This window comes from Pyrus communis, chromosome 16 (assembly GCF_963583255.1).
Source record: "Pyrus communis chromosome 16, drPyrComm1.1, whole genome shotgun sequence".
Lineage (NCBI taxonomy): Eukaryota > Viridiplantae > Streptophyta > Magnoliopsida > Rosales > Rosaceae > Pyrus > Pyrus communis.
In genome coordinates this window covers 8,091,495-8,113,202 of record NC_084818.1, presented here as the reverse complement: position 1 = coordinate 8,113,202, position 21,708 = coordinate 8,091,495, and the positions used below count along the sequence as shown (strand labels likewise).

Here is a 21,708-nt window from a genome sequence, read left to right as displayed (position 1 = left end):
CTCTTTGCCTCAGATTGCTGCTGGTGCTCATCCCCACATTTACTACATTTGTGGACTTTGTGTCCTCGTGGATTGAAAATCAATTTTGACCCATTCTGTGATCAATTGAGAATAACGCAGGTTGGCTCAAGTACGAAGCTCCAACCCATTATTTACAGATCTCTTGTCGAGGCTTGTTCTTTGCCTCTTCCTTGGTTGCTCATGGTGGTGGTGACGGTTATGGCAGAGGATCTCTAACTACTCCTCTAGAACCGATAAAATTGTTCTGCCTTTGGCGAGAACCATCAATATCCAATTTCAACCATCCCTACTTGGAGAAACCCAATTCAACTTTTTAATAATTCTGCATGGCTTAGGATGACTGACTTTATCAGCATTAGTCCACTCCCAAACATACTTTAGAATAGTCTTCACAAGATCAAAGGGAAGTTGATAGGAATGATTGAATACAATACAATTTCTCTACTTCCAAGCATGCCAACACGCAAACCATGAGAGATTACACCATTCCAACCCTTGATAACTGAGAGTCTTACAGTGGATGTTAGCAACAATCCATCCCTCCATGTCTAAATTGAAGGTAAAAAGAATATTATTAGGGACCTTAAATAAATTTCAAACAGCTCGAGCTTTAGATCGCTTTCGCAAAAGATGAAATAATTTTTCAACAGGACCCCCACATATGGGACACTAGCATCCAATGTCATGATCTTCCTCTTAAATCTTTGTTGGTTGGTTAGAATTTTATCTTGAGTGACCAACCAAGCAAAGACCTTTAACTCTCCAAATGAAAGAACAAACCATAAGCAGATTTAACACTAAATACACCTTTATAGGAATGACCCCAAATTAGCTTAGCCAACAAAGAATGCAACCTCTGAACATCCCACCTATCATCTAGTAAGAAGACTGAAACCGTCAAATTATTATCCACATGCAAATTACCCGGTGTTTCCCCAAAAAAAGCCCCCAACCATACCAATTGTCTGTCCAAAATTTGGTTGGTACCATCAGCAATTCTCGACACCAGACCTGTCTCATCAAATTAGCTCCAAATATAATACTAGAGCAAGTACTGGACATACCTTTACGACTTTGGTAATTAGGGTCCAATAGAGAATAAACTTTCAAATATTATCCTTGAACAGCGTTGGTCCTGCTGATAGATCCTCCAACTCGCCTTAGCCCACATACGTTGATTCATCTGACTTGTTTTCTTAATCCAAACCGCCACCGGCGTTTGGTTTGCAAACAAGATCTCATTTAGTTAAGTGAACCTTTTTTACGAAGCTAGAGTCTCCCCACATAAAATCACGATTTAATTTTATCAAGTTCATGACTGACTAGGAAACTTTGCAGTCTGCATAGCATAAATAGGCATAGAAGAAGAAACAGGTTGAATAAGGGTGATTTCGAGCCTTAGAAAGTTCATTTATTAATCTCCACAGCGTTAGCAATAGGACGACTCAACTTTTCCATGCGCAATACAAAAAGATAGGGAGATAAAGGATCACCTTGTCAAAGACCGCTTAGCCTTAAAACTGTCCGACGACTCACCATTAAGACACACTTGAAAGCTTGTAGAGGTTACACAATGCATTATAAGCTTGATTGCAGAAAATGGGAGCTGGAGTTCAGTCAGAGTCTGCTTAATAAAAGACCAAATCTGTTAGTGAATTCAAATTAAACAAGAATTCTAACAACAATTATGGAAGAGAAACTCAGAAAGCTTGAGCAGAAGAAAAAGAAAATTTTGATCGGAAAACCAGAGAATATACCTCTGCAAATTCTTCCATATATTTCGGGGCACACTCACTGAGCATGTGAGCTCATACACCAAAAATATAACCGTTGGAGGTGAGAGAGAGAGAGAGAGAGAGAGAGAGCGTAATCCAGTTATCATTATCATCATGAAGAACTTCTGCTTTATTTCTTCTTCGTCTAATAATTGTTGCAAGACGGAAATCTTTGGTGTTTTTCTCCCGTCTCTCAGCCTTTATTTCCTTGATTTTTGTTGCCAAAACAAAGCTTCTTGTTCAAGAATGATATCCAGCTCCTTAAAAAGTTGAACTTCCAAATTTCGGAAGAAAGGATTATCGCTTCTTTTTTTTCTCAAACCCCTCCGGATTCCCCCAATCCTAGAAATCTACCTCCTTTTTATGAAATATATTCCCAAACACCATAACTAAGAAATTAATTAATGCTTTTGAATTATGTTTATTTGAAAGGAAGTGAATTTGTTTTTGCTAGGTTTGAAAGGAAGTAAACAAATCTGTACGAAAAATGGTACACTGCACGTCCTGTTATAAACCAAAAATCACAATCTACAATGCATGAATCTCTTTAATATTTTTTACATAAAGGTGTCTAGCAACTACATTTTATCTGCATATATATGTTCACATACAAGGGGGCCTTCTTCAGTGCATATATCATTTCTTTGCATCAACCCTATTTTCTCATCATTTGCATTTTTGCGTTCTGCCATGAGTCCATTCATGAAGTCGTCCTACCATTTTATCATCGTTTCCACGATCTGCTTATGTTCCCTATCCATAAACCCGGGTGCTAATAATGTCGATCCCCAGTTGTTGATAGATGTTCCTTTGCCCGTGTTCAAAAATTCATTGGAGAAAACCATGGAAGCTGTGCAAAATGTAGCCTCAGCGATGTCACATATGCATGTTGCTGAAGATGCTAAAAATTCTACTCATATGATCATTTCATATTGTGAGGGTTTGCTTGGTGAAACTGCTGAAGTATTGAATTGGTCCCTTTCCACAATTCATGATTTGAAAGGTTTCGTGTACATAATGTCACGTTTCATTTGTCTATTTTAATTTCTATTTGGTTTTTTTTTCTTTAATATAAGACCATCTCCAACCCTTGGGCTAAAACCTAAAATTTTTAGCCCAGAAAATTTAGGTTTGCCTAAAAAACAGTTTTTCTACTCCAACCCGTCTGGCCTAAATTTTTTAGCCCGAAATTATTAAAGAATAAATTTAGGCTAATTTTTTCTTTTAAAGTAATTTTAAAAAAATTATGTACACTATCATAATTTAATTTTATGAACATTTTAACCTAAAAATATTTAAATTCCGATAAATATTGAAAAATCACTAAATTTGGGTGAATTTTGAGTTAAATAATTTTTTTAATTATTTTAGCCGTTGGATTTAAGTTTGGGCCGTTAGATCTTTTTTTTACCGTTAGATTTGATTATATTAGATCTCAGCCATTGGATTCAATAAATCCTAGGAGACATGCCCATGTGGGTGGGGTCCCGCTGGTGGTGCCCACACCATTTTCTGGGCTAAATCTTGGGGGGAATTTGGCTTTTGTTTGGCTTTTAGCTTTTAGTCCACACATTTAACATGAGTTGGATTGGGTGTTTTTTTGGGAGGGGGGAATAAAACCTAAAAAATAACATTTAGCCCAAGGTTGGATTTGGTCTATGGTAATAAATTCGAACTTCAGATTTCTTCCCAACAATAGGCAGTTGGTCAAGAAATCACAGAGAGGAGACAGAAAATGGGGAAAACCGCTCCCTAGGCATAAACTTTTTTTCATAAGACAGGATAATTCAAACAGATGATATTTTTCAATATTGGAGAAAGATATAATACTAAAACAAAAACTAGCTAGTGGGTGACAACAGACATATTAATTATTTAGATTTTTGTCATTGATTTATTTGTTTGCATAAGTGCCATGTGTGAATGTCACACATGTGTAAACTAATTAACCTAGCTAGCCTCATAATGTTGTATATATGGCGCAGGTGATGTGGTTTCCCATATGAGAACATGGCTGAATACTTCTCATACCAGAGAAATGACATGCATGGAAGCTTTTGAGAATGGTATCGACTCAAAGGTTTCAGAGAGCCTCAAACATGTGACCAGACTAATCGATGAGGTCATCGGCATGATCCAAGTGCAGCAACACCATTACCAAAATGTCGATCAGCCTTTACTACTATCCGGTGGGACGAACTTCGAAGACGCAAAATTTTCCAAGACGCCAAATGTAACGGTTTCTCAGGATGGGAGTGGGAATTTTAATCGAATAATGGATGCCATTGCGGCTGCACCAAGTCATAGCCAGCAGCGGTTTGTGATATTTATCAAGAAAGGAATTTACAAAGAATATGTGAAAATTGATCCCACCAAGACTAATCTGGTCTTGATTGGAGAGGGCATGGACGTTACTACCATATCTGGCAACAGATGCAATGCTAGTGGTTGGCAAACAGTTGATTCAGCCACATTTGGTAAGACATCAAAACTTTGACTAGGATATTCTCAGTTCAAGAAAACAGGATTTTTTTGCGATCTACGTCATTACAAAACATTATAAACGGAAAATGATAATCAAGCACAATTTTGCTCCCTCTCATATATCCCTATTTGTTTTTTGACATCGAATTGAATACTTAAACAGGATTACACAAGGGGAAAAAATTGTGTTTGATTGTCATTTCTCATATATAAAATAAAGTTATGCATGGAAGATTTTCATGTGCTTATTTATCCTAATCAACTTCTTTGATTTTTGTTGTGAATCAATCAATTTCCTTATATAGCTGTACGTGCTGAAGGATTCATAGCAATGTACGTAGGCTTTGAGAACACTGCGGGGCCAAATAAGTCTCAGGCAGTTTCACTTTCATCCTACGGCGACCAATCAGTTTTCTACAGGTGCAAGATGAGTGGATATCAAGACACATTGATGGTGCCGGCCGGTCGCCAGTTCTACCGAGAATGCACGATCAGTGGCACCATCGACTTCATCTTCGGCTACGGCACCGCCGTTTTCCAAAACTGTAAAATTCTTGCTAGGAAAAACCTTGAAGGTGCACAAAACACACTCACTGCGCACGGTCGATTTGCTGCAGATCCTTCGGGGTTCTCATTTCAATTTTGCGACGTTGAGCCGGACACCGATCTAGGGGGTAATGTTGCTTCTTCGCCCACGTACTTAGGTCGACCATGGGGAAAATATTCACGTACTATATTCATGCAGTCATATATGAGTAATGTAATAGTGCCCCAGGGTTGGCTGGATTGGTATGGATTTGGTGGGCTTGGCACTTTGTATTATGCTGAGTACATGAACAAAGGGACGGGTGCCTCGACTGTAGGTCGGGTCAAGTGGCCCGGCTATCATGTAATTGCCAAGGCATCCGAGGCCAAATTGTTTACCGTGACCAAGTTTATTGATGGTGATTCATGGCTGCCATCCACCGGTGTCCCATACGCACCAGGATTGGATCAAGTTTGATCACAGTTTGGAAGTCAACAAGATAGAAGATTTATTACCTCTTTTTAAAGTAATCTTTATTTGTTTGGTCAAACCATAGATATTTTATTAAATTTATATTATAATGTTTACATCAGCCGTTAAAATATTGAAAAGTCAAATTAGCTCTATATGAATTCATTTATGGTTATCGTTGCGTCAAGAAGCAAACAAAGACAACGTGTACAGCTCCACTACACGTTCTAGGAGTAATGGAGCACTAAAAACCCAAGTTGTTGTGCTAATCTTGTAATGCCAAACAACAATCCTTCTAAAATTACAGTAACCTTTCTCACAGAATCCCCTAATGCAGTGTTGAAACCCCATTTATTTCTGTAGAGCTCGAAACCAGCAGGAAAGAAATCCCATTTAAAGATTTTAAATGCTTTATGATTCTTCTTTATTTCATAGGAACCGTTTCAAGTTCAAGGGGAAATAACTATGGTTTTATTTCTTTGAAAGGAAACGTTTCAAGTTCAACAGAAAAGAAGGATGGTTTTTATTTCTTTGAAAGGAAACGTTTCAAATTCAACAGGAAATAAATCTATAAGAAAAAAGGTTATAAAGGAATATTGCCACCTCTTTTTATCTGCACATATAACTATATATATATGTAGACACACACACACACACTCATATAAGAGATTCTTCTTCATATATAGTGGAACCCTAGCTATATCTCACTCATCCTCCACATATTCTGGTAAACCCTAAAGCCATGAGTCCGTTCATGAAATTGTCGTCCTACTATCTCATGTTTTTCATCTTTTATTTTACTTGTCTATCCGTTGACACACTTGCTGAGAAAACCAATCACTTTATCAAAGTTCCTTTGCCCGTATTCAAAAAGCAATTGGAGAAGACGAGGCTAGCTGCGCAGAGTGTGGCCTCGACCTTGTCACATATGCATGTTGGTGTAGATGATCGAAATTCGACCAATCGGATCATTGTGGTTTGTGAGGAAATGCTTAATTCAGCTGCTGGAGTCTCTGGTTGGGTACTTTCTACATTTCCTCATCTTAAAGGTTCATATCCATAACCTCTAACTTTAATTTAATAATTGGTCACTTAATTTTTATTTTCTTTCATATAACAAGAGAGGGATCTGAAATTTGGTCATTGCTAGTTGGTATATTTTTAAAGATAATTACAAGGATAATATTGCACTCTATTTATTTGCAGTACGAAAAACAAGAATTCAAACTCGGTGAAGTTGTAATTGGTCTACCAGATTAAGGGTCCAAATTAATACATATTTACTTGGGAGGGGGATTAGGTGGTCTTTCTTTTAGGGATCGTTATTGGCATTCTACAATTCTCATTTTGCACTTTAAGCTTTTTATATTTGTTGTACACGCTGCTAGGAAATCCAAAAGCTACGTGACATGTTAGATGACGTGTAGTTCGTTAACAACTAAAACTAAATAAGAATCTTAATTAATTAGCTTCATAACATGGATATTGTGTCAATGGCGCAGATAATGTCTTTTCTGAAATGAAGTCATGGCTAAGTCTTTCATCCCCAAGGATGTGCGCGTACCAATTTGAACATGGTATCGACTCAAATGTTGCAAAGAGTGTCTACCGTGTGACCAAATTAATGGATGACCTTCTTGATATGATCCAATGACAGCAACATCATTAACAAAAATGATGAGTCCAAGTGAAAGTTTTTCTACACATGACAGTGCTGTTTTACAGGTTGGGAGTAAGAATGTGGTGAGACACTGGTTGCCAAGTGAAATTCTCCCTAGAATTGTGGCTCAATTTTTCTCCTCTATGTTTTTTGGCTCAAATTATTGTTTTTTTTCACATAAAGTGGCAGTAATGGAAAATAGAGGATGATAACATATTTTCGTATTGAGACATCGTTTTTTGTCACTTTGAGTGTGTTTGGGTGATGAATTTTCAAACGTTAAACGATACCTAGGCATAATAAGAAAGAAATGGATAACAAAAAAAATTAAACATAAGGAATTAAAAATTAATGTTGCAAATGCATCACATAGGTATTACATATCAAGGGATTTGTAAATAAAGTCATTTGCAAATTCCGCTCTCATGCCTTTATAAAGCTCGTAGATGCATTTCTAGTCACTCCTATCTAACGTAACTTTTTATAATCCTTTTCTTCATTACTTTGTCTAAATATTTTAGAATGTGAAAGTTCCTCGTATTACAGAACTGAATATCAGAAGGTTCCTCGAACCACATTAAATCGCATCCAACTGATAAAGCAAACTTTAGCCAAATGGGATGCCACACCATTACAAAGACGAGGAACATAACAGCAACTTATGTCCCCAAACGAATCAACCCGTTTTTCGAATTTTTGGAGATACCGAATGCTATCGAATAAATGAATGGTTAAACAAAAAAGGTTATTTCTTTTATCATTAACTATACTCCTGTTCTGTCCAAAAAGATGTTCATTTCCAAATTATGTCTCCCAGAAATCTAAGGGCAGGAACGCCTCTGATCTCCACATCAACTAGTGGAGCCTGGATCACTGTCAAGCCGGATAGCTCTGTATCGCTCCGGATCATATCAAGAGCACGCATTTGATCCTGAGGTTTACGGAAGATAAACTAATTAGAATTCACTGCTTCCAGACTCAACCAAACATATATAACAAACGAAAGGAACAGACAAAATCAAACTAAGGTGTGGATCCACATTAAAATCTAATGAAAATTTTTCGTACGCACACTCACACGAGATGAAAGTGCATCAGACTGAAACGCAAGTTTTCTTGCATGGTTTGGACAGAACTTCACCATTTTACGTGACAAAAAGCACACTTGTGCTAAAATGAGAAGTTATAATATTTCCTACCCAAAAAGTAAAGGGAGAGTCATTAACACACCTTTCTTTTAATTGAACAGAATTTGCAGTCCGAGGCAGACGGGGGAAGAATCTGATTAACTATAAGTCGAGTCACAGGAACACTTTCCTTCTTCAGAGAGGCATGCAATCTAGATGACTCGCTAACAGCCATCACCTGGAGAACAAGAAAAAATTGCAAACAATCAATTGGAAGCTAATTTTCATCCATCTTTTATACAAAGATTAGATTCTACATTGTAGAATATGAATCCTGTAAGGAAATATCTATCAAAGTATACTCAAGACACACCAAATTACAGCAGAAAGAAAAGTATATTGACATACTTTCCAAAGATCTTACCGTCGGTATTGTTACTATGACAAACTCTGTTGACTCAGTGTCACGAAAAAGTTCACGGACTTTAATCATCCTCTCCCTTAGTTTCTCTAATTTGTCAGCCTGCATTGAAGTTTACATATATTAGCATACATGTATACACAGCAGAGTATAAAAGCAGCTCACGACATCAGGTTTACCGCGCCCAATTGGGGTTGCTCTTGCCCAAAAACAGATTTGATTGCCGAGGTGGCTGACGATATCTTTTGTTTAAGCTGTACAACAGACATGTAAAGATAACATAAAATGTCAAACATTTGCAAATCAAGAGAACAAGCTTAGTAGCAAAAATGTCTAGACATGAATTTTACAAAGGTAAGAATGCTAACATTCATATGAGACTAGCCATAATTTTTTTTGTCTTTTAAGTTACAGATAAATGCGCTAAAAATCAAGTGATCCAAGGATTTTTCTTCTAAGAATGTTCAAAAGATGTGGCTTACTTGTCTGGGAAGCAGCAAACCTTATAACAAAGCTGAGAGAAGATAATGGACCTATTAAATTGTATTCATTTAATGGTAAAACAGAAAAATATGTTGACACCAACATACTGGTGACACAAGGAAGAGTTGCAAGCACTCAAATCAAAAACGATTTCACAGAAACAAATTCTCTACTTTCCAGAACATTCAGTACCATAGTTTCAAGAACTAAGGACCCATATACTGAGCATCAACACCGAGCTCTACCTCAGTCGTCAGAGCTTTTATCCACAAGTTACAACGGGTATTTAGTATTTACACCTTAAAACATCTATGAAAATATTTAAAAAGTAAAAACAACAATAAATGCACATACAGTTTTTAACCAACAATACTTCTCAAGAAGCTCGTCAACTAACATAATCAAATTATAGTGTTTGCAAGTTGCAACTAGAATGAAGTAGTTAAATCTCAAGCCATATGGTGCATTTAATTCCAATACAGGATAGACACCCATGCACAGTGCACACACACATATCCATAGATATTCATTCTAAGTTGACGTCATTACCTTCAATATTTTACCAATTGATGCATCCAAAAAGTCTGGCAAGGACAAAAGCCGCAATGTGTGACCCTGTTAACAATATCACCTCATAATGAGCTAATTTTCCTTATAAAGAAACATTGAAGACGAAAACAGCATGTATATTTTCTCACCGTGGGTGCAGTATCAAAAACTATACGAGTAAACATGCTATATTCCGGGGATTCAAGAAATTGTATCACCTGGAAAGAGGATTAAACATTAATAGAAGAGAAAAAAAGATGGTGTGCATGTCGGCAAGCCAAAATATACATACCTTGGAAATTGCAATAGCTTCATCCAAACCAGGAGGAGGCGTGTCTAGTAATTCTCCCAGTTTTAATTCTCCTAACTTCAACCAGAAAAAGAAATACATATGGTGAAAGAGAAGCAAGAATCATCATAAAACAAAAATCAATCCATATTGGTATAGAGCTCCGATGTGAAATCCCTATACTAGTTTGATCATAACATGAACATACACGTGTGCCTGCACAAGTGTTCAACCTATCACTTAGGCCTTAAGGTGTAAGGACATCTATAGTCTACACCACATAAAATATGATCAACCGATGATAAAACAATCTAAAGTTGCAATATCTCCAAATAGAGCTTTACCTGTTCCGCAAGCATCCCAAGGCCCATACCATCCATGAAATCTTTGACTCCTGTTCCACCATTTTTCTGACTTACATTACGGAATTCTTCCCTTGCCTTCTCAGGGTTTATCTGTGGCATAGCTATTAGTTTAGCTACATACACCAAATATAAGAGTACTAAGACCACAAAACTATCTTAAGAAAAAAAAAAACAAGTACATTATCATTATAATGATGATCTCATCAAACAATAGCAGAAACAGAATTACGTGAAGAAAATTAGCAAAAACTTATATGGAAAACTAACTCCACATACCTCAAGAGCAAAAAGCGGAGCTTCAGGCCCATCAACTGGTACAAGTGTTCCTCCAGCCAAATCCTACGACAAGAAAACATGTATCATTATAATATATGTGCACACGCATGCATACACATTACAACTAGTTAAGTTCTACTTTACAGGAAATGCAACTACTTTAAAACATTAATGAGATCATAATAAACCTGAGCAAAGGAATCACTCAAGGAATGTGCTGGATCAGTGGAAACCACAAGAGTGGGATGCCCATTGTTAGCGAATTTTACAGCAAGTGATGCAGCACAACTTGTCTTCCCTACACCGCCCTTCCCGCCTAACATGTAATACTTTCTCTGAGTCCCAGCAACCATGTCATCAAACCCGGCAACAGCTTCTGCTGGAGTGGCCACTGATCTCACTGACCAAAATTTAGGCATAGTATAAGTGAAAAATATTCATTCTGACAATCTCAACTTTGCAATGACAAAAAACCCATGATAACATCATAGAACAAATAAAAATTCTAGCAAGGGAACACGATTCCATGACAGAAATAACAGTCAATGTATGGAGGTAACTTTCCTTACAAACAATTAAATCTGTAGTAAAATCATCAAAACTTGCTTATTTTAGAGAAAACGAGAGAGCAAGGGTAACGGGTCTCTTTTTTATATCATATCTAAGCAACAACATAAGGCTTGGTTGAGAGAAGAAATTATCTGTTGGGTTTCATTCATAACAAAGTTAAGGATTCCAAATTCTTTCTCTTTCAGAGGTTTTCAGGAAACAAACCAAAAATTTAGACTTAAAAGAAACCAAATATGAATCCAGATAAACCAGTATATTAGGTGCAGTCCAAGAAATTTTAATCTCACTATTATTTTTACCCGCATGGGAAGTGGATGGTTTCAAAGAAACTGAAAGAAATTTCTCAAAAAGGGGCAAGATCAGCCAATCTTCCACCAAAAGGGGCAAAAACCTGATTTCCGGGCTGCTTCCTAATACATATTTTGCAAGAGTACACATTTTCCTTGTATCATTCACAGTTCTTATACATTTGATAGTGGATTCATTCCAACTTATTGGTTATTGAAAAGCAAGTTCTAAGACACGATCTTCTACACTCCTTTAAATTTAGAGCCAAACATACTAACAGACACCGGTAGGCATACATACCAAAGTCGAATTTATTTATTTATTTATTATTATTTTTTTTTTTTTAAGCAAAAAAGTTGAAATTCTTTAAACAGAAACACTCATCCCCGACCTCCATCCATACCGATATGGTTTCCTTCAATGAGCTATTTTTACCACAGCAAATATTACTACAAAAATCAAACCAAAGCATCCAAATTCCGTACCCCATATCTCCTTAATTTCCCATTCAACACTAATTTCCACTCCAATTCCTATGTAATCCAATCCACTTTCTTCTCCACCAAGCTAAACAAGTTTCTTAAAAACAATAATCAACAAAACAAACCCAATTTGACACCGCTCCGAACCACACGACTCTTCAACCCATCAAAACCACCAATTCAAACACAACCCATCCAAACATTCAAACCAACAAATTAACAAAACCGAAAAAGTTTTGATTTTTCCCCAAACCAGATAATCAAACACATAAAATAATCAGATTGGTATTTGAAAATTGAACAAAGAAACTACCTTGCAAATGGAAGAATTTTCTGGGGGGTTTTGTGGTGGTGGAAAGTGAGCTGAAACCGAGGCTTTTGGGGAGAGAGAGAGGCCTGAGGATATTGGGAGCATGAGAGAGCAAACCCACCATTGTTATGGAGTTTCTGGCGGTTAAGTTGTGTAGAATAGGTGTGAAAGTGGAGGGAATACATGTGCCACTCGCCATGGTTTTTCTGGTTGGAGAGTGGGAGTTTCAGGGTTACATCGGTCGGCTGGTATTTAAATATGCTCGGATTGTACCCGGATGGAGCTCAAGTACTTGACCCGCATGGATGTAGTTTTTTTTGTTTTTTTTAAAACGATATTTTAAATTACTCTAATCAAATGCGGATTCGATTCCCACCAATCAACTTCTAACATTTAAAAGTTTAACCCACTAATGCTATCGTTTATCAAAAAAAAAAAAAACTCTAATCTACTAAAAGATCGGAAGGGGATTTAACTCGTTGAGCACGATGTAATTAACTAATCTAACCTACATCTGATATAGATACTTAGTACTACGATCTAGTATTATTTTTCTTCACTTATAAGTGAGAGATTTGAACAATATTATTACTAACTCATTATCAAGAGTATATAGTCTAGTAAGTTATTTATAACTCAAGTTTTTAAGAGTGTCTTCTTTATAGAATTGCTGATTGTCCTGTACTTTTATCTACCCCTTAATATCCCTTGTGCCAAAATTTCATTTGTTTTTCTCACCATTATTTTAATTAATTTTCATATAAGATTTTTTTTTTTTTGAACTTTTCAAATCAAAGTTAAAATTTTAGAGTTTTCATTAAATTAAAGTTTTTTTTAAATCAAAATCATTAAATTAAAGTTGATTGCATTATATTTCGTTGTTTTTTATACAAGCGATATACTATATTAAATTAATATGTGTAAAACTACATAAGGGTTAACGCCGAACACAAACGCACATTTGTCTTAAGAAAACTCTAATCTACATGCCATGAAGCCTCTGAAACTATTCCAATTGCTTAACTTCAACCCCTTCACCAGGTTTCTTTCCGGCTATATCTTCAAGAGTCAGATTCAGCGTATCGGCGGAACCTTTCTTCACCTCTTCCCCGCGGGCAGCCAGAAATTGCTCAATGCTGGATGGTTGTCCGAAATACCCGAGATGATCAGCAATCAGGTGGAGATTGTTACACCCGCCGCAGCGAGCTACCACCACACCTTTCTCGTATGATTCTCTGCTGCACGTCTTCATAGATCTTGTTTCACAGACTTTGCAAGTAAAAAGCATGGCAAGGTCATGCCTTGGGGATATTTTCTGGGTGGAAGCATCGGCAAATTTGGCATCGGAACTGTTGATAGCATTTGCGTCAATCTTAGGCTTCAAACGGCTATCTTCAAGATTCACCAAACCCTCATTAGCCGGATTTGTTAGATTTGTTTGCGTCTGAATCCCTCTTTTGTCAAATCCGTATCTTCTGAGTATGGAACTTGCAGAAGGAACAAAATGATCTGCCACCAACAATTTGTAAAAACAAAAACAAGAAAAGTTAAACGAAATAGTATACAGTTTAAGCATGGAAATATTTATCTTGAAAAGACATCCATGGAGAACTTATACATGACTGGCTGAACCAAATCATACAGGGTGAAACAAACGGAGAACTTCAATGAAAATCGAGCAACAAAACGAATTTCAATTTTTTTTAGTTCTCACAAAACTAAGTCTTTTGTGTCTAATTTGATGGTTGTCACATACTGTGGATGTCCATTTCAGAGTTTTGAGTCCGTACAAACAAGTAACACCAGTCTGTCCCTAACACCATCAATAAAAGAGTAAACAATAACCAAATTTTTTTGAGTTTCCCTATACGATTGAAAGAATCAATGACTTCTTCGTCGGAATGCTAACAAAATGATTATTTTATTATACCCATCGAAGAAGTCATTGATTGAGGAGTTGACAAATGATCCATGGGAACTTCTTTGGATTCTTTTCCATCATCGGATTTCTTTTTCTTTTCTCGATTTGCAATCTTCCACAAAAGAAACAGGCCATTAGCATTAATGTAAAGCTATGAGGTCAAAAAACAAAAACTAGTGCTAGAATCAGCATCCAAAGTGTTTCTCACTTTTACGAGAACAGAAAGTCTAAATTCATAACGACAATGTCTATATTTAGAAGCTGAAATCATATTTGCGGCAACAAATTCAAGTCTTGTAAATATCATAACCCTCCAACACGCACACACAACCCTGCTATAAAAATATGAAGTTCTAGGTATGTCTTGCATTCTGCAATGCATGTATGAGTTAAACCTCAAGTTCAAGGTTCGGGGTTTCTACACAACTGTTAGTAAACTCCAAGTTACAGACATACAGACATAGTGTAGGTTATGTGGGATTTTGTTCTTGCGAGGCTTGAGAACCTCCGTTTCTGTACAGGGTTTTGTTTCTCTTGGAATCTCAAGTACAGAGAGCAACAATGAATTCTATCGCATCTCCTTTCTGTGCGCGGGTTTTTATTAGCTCAATGTATTACAATCACATGAACAAGATTTGACCTTCGATATTCAATTAAGTCCTATTAACTTATTTAAAAGGATCTCCTTTAGACAATTCTTAGAACTCTATTTCCCAAAATTGTTACACCAGTTTTTGAAGTGTCAATGTTAGCGATACTAATACGCATTTATCTGAGAAAATTATTCTCCTAATCATGCATTAAAAACAAGTTAACAAATACCCATCAGCACAAAGTAGAGAACGAGTAAACCCTAAACCTAACAAAACTCAGTGCTCACAAATTAATCCCCTTTAACATAATCTCCATATACATCAGTAACCCAAATTGTAATACAATCAATTTCCTTCACACAAACGAAAGACACCACAAATTTTTAATTGCAATGGCAGTAAAATTTCATATTTTTTTTTACGAAAAAAGGCAAAAACACGAAAATCGACTACGAAAAGCGAAGAATTTATGAGCAAGATATGTTGGGTTTTTGAGTGGGCGGGCCTAACCTTTGAAGAGATGGGCGTTAGGCTGCTGATTGCGGAGGAGGAGTGAGCCTAAGCGTCTCTGCAACATTCGAGCCGCCATGGTTGAGTTCTTGCTTGGATTGCTTGAGCTTGGCGGTTCCGTAAACCGTATTATGTAGAGGCGGTAACAGCAGAGGCAGAGTGCCCTCCAAGTTTTAAACGCCTTGGATTATACTTCTATTAATTGGCCCAAAAGAAAGGAAAAAACACTTATTTGGTACAAATTTATTGTTTTATATAACTCTTATTTGTGCAACTTACTACGGTCTAGGTTTTAGACTCGATTCTCGTTAAAATAAATTTAAACCATATTATTATTAATTTATTGTGAGACTAACCCATCCTCCTATTCCTTAATATAGATAATAACGCTTGTTTAAAAAAAAATATTAACTTTTAGTTGTGGGGATCGAAGAAAATAAGCTTATTCAAACCCCATAAAGATATCAGTGAAATAAAAAAATAATCTCAAAAGGAAATCAGTTGGTGACTTTGTCACAGAAATCTACTATTTCAGCAGCGGAGAATATTATTTCAGCCTCTCCCTAAAATGAATTTAGAGGAAGTATTATATTGACTATGATTTGTTGATCTAAATCACCATTTGAGTAAAGTTAGTAAGGACAACGCTCATATTTCTGCATGTATACAATATTTTAATCACAAATACAAGTGATGTTTGAAGAAAAGAGAGTCAAACTCGAGAACTCAACACGCATTTTATTTAATTAAAAACAAAAAATATCGGATTACTCGTTACTAATTTAAAAATAGTCAAATCTAAGAGGTAAGCGACCACAAATTGGCCGCCATATTTCAGTTGGCTGGTGACAAGGTTGTTCAAAGGGAATGATTAGTAGTCTGGACGGAAAGCAACATCCATATCCACTAACCATCCAATTGATAGATAGAGATGATTGATGCAGTAATTTTAGAGAGTTTTAACGAAAAGTCTACAGTACTGTTTACTTTAACGAAAAATCATATTTTTATACTAAAAAGTCAATCATGGTACTATTTACTTTACCTTTTATTTTGTCCTTATTATTAAAACTCAAAGTTTTCAAGCCATTTTCATTAGTTTTTTTTTAATTTTATCATCAATAATTGAAATTCTATGCAAAATGCATTGGGAATTTTATATGATAAAACAGTCTGCTTCTGTAAGATTTTTGTTGGTGTTATCTACACAATCCATTTAATTGACAATTTTGTTGGTCACATGAGTATATTTTTGTGTTTATTGCAGAGTAAGATAGATGGTTTAGAATCTGTTTGATAACCCTTTCATTTTCAGTTTTTAATTTCATTTAAAGAAAATATTGGTAACTAACTAAAAAACTGAAAGCCAAATTACGAAAACTCAAGAAAGTAGATTTTATTTTTTGGTTGTACTAAAAGTAATTACTAAACGAGTTGTTTTTAGTTTTCAATTGAAACTGAAAATGAAATGACTATCAAACAATTTATTAATTTTTATACAAAATAGTTAGATAGTTAACTCATCATTTATGCGAGACAAATCTCAAACTTTTCACTTATAAAAAGTCAAGCATACCACGAGACCTCTCACCACTCGCTTTTCGCCTTGCTCTTCTTTTCATCCCTTTTCTCCACTACAAAAATTTTCCACTTACCCTACTTGTAACATATTTTAAACCTAGTTGTTTTTCCCACCAAACAAAAGGGAGATTAACCAAGCTCTTGAAGTTAAACTAAGTGCTCTAAGAGAGTAGCGTACTGAGTTAGAATAAATCGTGTCAAGAAAAATCACAAAACTACACTGAAAAATCAATGCAGGACCTTAAGGTTAACGCTATATACATTCATCCGGTCATACAATCAAAATCAAACAAATAAGCATCTGATAACTCTTTCGTTTTTTTTTTTTTTTTTAGATTGCGATTTTGGGTGGAGGGAGAGTGAATAATGCGACGGAATTAGAGAGAAATGTAGGAGCAACACATCAACCAGATCAAATTTCTGTAAATTCTTTGTTTCTATTAACTATTTAATCAATCCTCTCGACTTTGTATGTATAATTATTCACCTCATCAAATAATTATTTACAATTTTGATCAATCAAATCGAATGTAAAACCTCAAATAAATAAATAAAAATCCAAATTAATTCCGAACCCCAAAAAAAAATCAGCGCGGGGCAAATGAAACCGAGATGTCGATAGGCACGCCCATCTTCTCCGCCCAACTATGCGACTCCAGAAACAGCTTCGAAACCAAACCAGCTACCCGGTCCATATCCGGCCGCCTATCCGGATCCTCTTCCACACACTCCAACGCCACCTGCACCATTTTCTCCGCCACATCCATCGGAAACGAGTCCTTCAGCCTCCTATCCACCCACCTCCTTACCCCGCCACGTCCCCCACCCCTCAGCGCCTCCCTCGCAGACTCAATCACACTCACCCTCCTATACACGCCGTCGGCGCCATTTTCGTCCATTATGTACTTCAGCGGTTCCGCCCCGGAGATCAGCTCCAATAGCACGACCCCAAAAGCGTAGACATCGCACTTCTGGGTCACGATTCCGGTGAGCTGAAACTCCGGCGCCATGTACCCGCGCGTGCCCTCCAGTTTCGTCGACCGAGCCTGGGTCTCGCCGCAGAGTTCCGCCGTGCCGAAATGGCAGATTTTGGCGCCGAGCACGAGGTTGTCCTCTTCGGAGACGATGATGCTGGAGCTCTTGATGTGGTTGTGGACGAAGGTTGAGTCGAGGCCGGAGCCGTGGTGCATGTAATCGAGGCCGTGGGCGAGGTCGGTGGCGATCTGCATCCGGGAGAGCCACGACGATAGGACGGTATAGCTCGGGTTCTTCGGGTTGCGGAGGCAGTCGGCGAGGCTGGCGCCGGCGACGAATTCGTAGACGATGTAGACGTAGCTCCCGGAGAGGGAGGCGCCGAGGAGCTTGATGAGGCTGGAGTGGTGGGATTTGGAGATGAGGGAGAGGCGGCGCTGGAGGTCGGGGAGGGAGATGGGGATGCGGGATTTGCGCTGGAAGATGACGGCGTCCTTGGATCGAAGGGAGCAGCGCCAGGAGGAGGAGGTGGAGGAGGAGGAGAGGCGGCCGCGGGGGAGGAAGTTGGAGGTGGCGGAGCGGATCTCGGAGAAGTCGTAGATTTGGGGGTTTTCAGGGAGGGAGGCTTTGAAGGATCTGAGGGAGGGGACGGAGGAGGAGGTGGAGGATTTGGAGAAGTTGTAGCTGGAGTTGTTGTCGTTGGTGCTGAAATGGGCGAAGGAGGGGTCGGGGACAGAGGAGGAGGATTGTCGGTGTTGATTGGGGCTCTTGGGCTCAATCGCCTGCGTGCTCTTTTTGGTCCTGCACATAGGGGCGGCGCCGCTGGCGGAGGAGGTGGCGGGGGCAGCGGCGACAATCATAGCAGAATTGGGATTGGAAGAAGAAACGGAGCTGTGGAATTTTGGGGGGTTTAGAATTAAGGGGAATGGGCAACTGAGTTAGGTCGTTGTCATCGACGACCTAAGAACACGGAAGAAATTTTACGAAAGCGATGGAACTGCAAGAAAGAAGCCAAGCACTGGTTTGTCATCGATATATAATTTAATTACATCACAATATAAATATGTACCAAGATTCACGTTATTGACAAAGAATATAAGTGTTGTGCACAAAAATATAGGAGGTGGATTGTCTGCCTTTTTATTTTCATATTTTTTTTTATGCAAGTGTGATCACGGTTATGTTACGTTAATATTTTATATTAATTTTTTATAAAAATAATAAAATATAAAATAATAAAAATATAAAATATTAACGTAGTTTAACCGTGACCACACAAACAAAAATACATGTGTATAGAAATAGAAGCACGGACATCCCACCTCCAAAAATATACGGTGGGAGGGGAGCAGTGTTCTGTAGAATGCCCTTGCGGTTGCTCGGGAAAAATGATATTTTAAAGACAAATGATATCTGATCAGGAAAATCTCTCGTACACTTGCCTACAAGATTACTTTTTAATACTTAATTGCAGATGATCAACCGTCTTATGTTATCAATCATACGTTATCGATGTTTGATCAATAGGTTTATGTTAATAAACACAAATTATTTCTTTATCTTCGACAAGGGGACTGAAATCTAACATGCCACATTTTACTATTTCGGCAATGGTATAAAACCCCCAATTTACGAGATTTGAACTTTAAAATTTTAAAAGCCTCTCACTTCAAAACCCAACATTTGGGTCAAGACGAGTCAAACTCGAAGAACATCAAAAAAAAATAATCAAAGGGTACTGTTATTAACATTTTAAAAATATCATTTTGCATTCCTCATAAATGTACTATTTTTTTTTTAAATAAAAAATTTGGAGTGTAAACGAATTTAAGAATACTAATAACAATTTTATAATGAATACTGTTTTTTGTTTTCCTTTATTTCTAATAAACAATTACTGATATTAATTTACCTTTTTTAGGAATAAAATAAAAAATAAAAGTGGAGGCAGAATTTATTTTCAGTGTGAACACGTTGTGTTCCGACTCGTATTCCTTAATTTCTCCTCAGCATGCACGCAAGAGAGCAGAAGAAAATGGAGCCAAAAACGTGGGCCTACCCTACAGTCGCGGAGAAACGGAGAATTCTAAAGAAGTTTCTGGTCTCTGCCCTCGGCGCATGCGAAAGGTCTTTTTTAATCACGGGCTCTACGCGTCTTTTAAGATGTGTTGTGGTAATTGTTTTCTTTTTTATATGACATCCTAAAAATAAAATACAACATACAATTACAAAAAAAGGGTATTGGAATATAATTAAGTTGGGTGTAAAATGCGTGATAAAATAAAGACTCCTTATATGCGGAAGCATATTCAAAGAGATTAGGAAAAAATAAAGGTAAAAATACTTCAAGGAATCAAATAATAATGTAAGAGAATGAATTAAACAATTAATCTATGACATTAAGTTGAAGAGTAAGAATTCATATGTGTGTGTGTGTGTGTGTGTATATATATATGTATGTATTTTTTTTTCTTACAGCACCACAAAATACACTGACTTTTATCACATTTGTTTGAACAATTTATCTGATTAAAGATTGCTAAAGATGGAGTTGATAGGGTTTCTGGCTTCAGAGTATGTTATCTATTATTTCTTGATATATATATATATCTTACCCTCTCCCATTCCGTATGCAAACTGCTTTGTCAATTTTATGCTGCCACAATTGTAAGAACTCAATTTAAAAACAAACTCCATTTGAATGAAGCCACCTATTAAGAAATCAAATATTATTTTGATACACATAAACTATGGACTAACCTGGGAGTGAAGACTATTAGTTTTATCCACCAACAGCTTAATCTTCTCACCGCGATCAAGCTCCACGCTGTCACCTTCACCACCCCTTTCTACGTAATGCGGTAAAATGGCCCAAGCGCAGCAGTTTTTTTATGGGATTTTACTGAAAAACTTGTTCCTGTGGAATTTCATGATCAGGGGATATGCCTGCAATGGATGTCCGTTCAAGTTTCTGGTTTTGTACCGTGAAATACTTAGTTTTGGACAGAAAGCGGACAATTTTACGTACCCTTTTGTTCACAAGACGTGCGGTGAGATGTTGGCAGTAGAAATTTGGGAGGAAGGTTTCAATTCATCGTAAGTTATTTGCAAAACCGAGTTGCTCCGTCGCAGAGATTATTCAACTAAAGTGTAGGAGTTTGAGACCCTCTTATCCCACATTGGTCAACAGTATTTTTTCACTAGCATTTATATAGGCTTATTCATTTTTCTTAGTAATTATAACTTGGACCATTTGAAAATGGATTGAAGGCTTGTGCCTTATGATTGTGTGGATTAGGCTTGATGATTATACTATAATATTAATATTAATTAATATAAATTAATCAAGACAAGATTAATCAAGACAAGGGCCTTGGCCCTTGGGGCACTTGGGGCCAAGAAATTAAAATTAATCTGATCAATTAGTTTTAATTTCGAATTAAGTTAAAAACGTTTTGATTAATAGACACAACTCTTTGGAAAGGGTTGTATCTTTTTGAAAAGAGCTGTATAGCTTCAGATACATCCAAAAGGTGTTTGAAGAGGTTGTATAGCTTCAGATACATCCAAAAGGTGTTTGAAGAGGTATGAAAGAGCCTATATAACTGGAGTCCTCATTTCCATCAATCATTATCTTTTTTTTTTCCTCCTTATATTCTGTACAAACTTTCCAGAGAGTAAACACACAAAACAATTCGCTAGAGTTCTATAATCCAGTGCGGGCTGTAGAATTAGGTAGTTGTATCATGATCGAGCAGACGTTGTAGAACCACAAGCACACGAGTGAGACGGAAATACTGTTCGAAGGACATAGCGTTTGCGCTAGCCTCTACCTTCAATTCATTCAAGTTAGTATCATATTAATTTTTTGTAATTATTGTGTTATTGCATTCTGTATTGCAAGTATTTGTGAATAATAAAGTATAAGTATTTTGGTTCTGTATTTCTGCTATTTTATTGTTTCTAAATTGTTCTCCAACATCAAGTCGGAGTCGCATGCTCAACTCCACCAAATAAGGTTGTTGCTGCTTCGG

At 37.0% G+C, this 21,708-nt stretch overlaps 4 protein-coding genes across 5 annotated transcripts; 1 reads left to right on the top strand and 3 right to left on the bottom strand.

Moving 5' to 3' along the window:
- The first annotated feature begins 3,834 nt into the window (after nucleotides 1-3,834).
- LOC137719743 (pectinesterase/pectinesterase inhibitor PPE8B-like) lies at nucleotides 3,835-5,283 on the top strand. The gene is made up of 2 exons (XM_068458773.1): nucleotides 3,835-4,273; nucleotides 4,586-5,283. The coding sequence occupies exons 1-2, from the start codon at nucleotides 3,835-3,837 to the stop codon at nucleotides 5,281-5,283; spliced, it is 1,137 nt and encodes a 378-aa protein (XP_068314874.1).
- A 2,177-nt stretch (nucleotides 5,284-7,460) lies between these two features.
- LOC137720642 (ATPase GET3B-like) lies at nucleotides 7,461-12,341 on the bottom strand. Its single transcript, XM_068459731.1, has 11 exons — nucleotides 12,101-12,341; nucleotides 10,636-10,847; nucleotides 10,448-10,510; nucleotides 10,151-10,261; nucleotides 9,810-9,884; nucleotides 9,667-9,735; nucleotides 9,518-9,583; nucleotides 8,665-8,739; nucleotides 8,489-8,587; nucleotides 8,168-8,302; nucleotides 7,461-7,868 (listed from the first exon to the last, which is right to left on the bottom strand). Exons 1-11 carry the CDS (start codon nucleotides 12,294-12,296, stop codon nucleotides 7,731-7,733), a joined length of 1,239 nt encoding a protein of 412 aa, XP_068315832.1. The 5' UTR covers nucleotides 12,297-12,341; the 3' UTR covers nucleotides 7,461-7,730.
- A 637-nt stretch (nucleotides 12,342-12,978) lies between these two features.
- Nucleotides 12,979-15,314, bottom strand: LOC137721445 (mitochondrial protein import protein ZIM17-like). 2 transcript variants are annotated; one of them, XM_068460538.1, is made up of 2 exons: nucleotides 15,122-15,314; nucleotides 12,979-13,606 (listed from the first exon to the last, which is right to left on the bottom strand). In XM_068460538.1, exons 1-2 carry the CDS (start codon nucleotides 15,198-15,200, stop codon nucleotides 13,104-13,106), a joined length of 582 nt encoding a protein of 193 aa, XP_068316639.1. In that variant the 5' UTR covers nucleotides 15,201-15,314; the 3' UTR covers nucleotides 12,979-13,103. The 2 variants fall into 2 exon arrangements, with proteins under 2 accessions (XP_068316639.1, XP_068316640.1); XM_068460539.1 differs by lacking the exon at nucleotides 15,122-15,314 and adding an exon at nucleotides 14,028-15,100.
- Nucleotides 15,315-17,081: 1,767 nt separating this feature from the next.
- On the bottom strand, nucleotides 17,082-18,724 carry LOC137721332 (lysM domain receptor-like kinase 3). The gene has a single exon (XM_068460431.1). It carries the CDS (start codon nucleotides 18,532-18,534, stop codon nucleotides 17,290-17,292), a length of 1,245 nt encoding a protein of 414 aa, XP_068316532.1. The 5' UTR covers nucleotides 18,535-18,724; the 3' UTR covers nucleotides 17,082-17,289.
- Between the last annotated feature and the right edge of the window lie 2,984 nt (nucleotides 18,725-21,708).

Bases quoted from the DNA above. Each gene is read 5' to 3' on its own strand.
- LOC137719743 (XM_068458773.1), top strand. From the start codon at position 3,835: ATGACATGCATGGAAGCTTTTGAGAATGGTATCGACTCAAAGGTTTCA. The intron at 4,274-4,585 runs GTAAGACATCAA...TTCCTTATATAG, and splicing joins AGTTGATTCAGCCACATTTG to CTGTACGTGCTGAAGGATTC.
- LOC137720642 (XM_068459731.1), bottom strand. From the start codon at position 12,296: ATGGCGAGTGGCACATGTATTCCCTCCACTTTCACACCTATTCTACAC. The intron at 9,885-10,150 runs GTAAAGCTCTAT...TTCTGGTTGAAG, and splicing joins TTGGGATGCTTGCGGAACAG to TTAGGAGAATTAAAACTGGG. The intron at 8,740-9,517 runs GTAATGACGTCA...TCTGTTGTACAG, and splicing joins CAATTGGTAAAATATTGAAG to CTTAAACAAAAGATATCGTC.
- LOC137721445 (XM_068460538.1), bottom strand. From the start codon at position 15,200: ATGGCGGCTCGAATGTTGCAGAGACGCTTAGGCTCACTCCTCCTCCGC. The intron at 13,607-15,121 runs GTTAGGCCCGCC...TGTTGGTGGCAG, and splicing joins TAACGCCCATCTCTTCAAAG to ATCATTTTGTTCCTTCTGCA.
- LOC137721332 (XM_068460431.1), bottom strand. From the start codon at position 18,534: ATGATTGTCGCCGCTGCCCCCGCCACCTCCTCCGCCAGCGGCGCCGCC.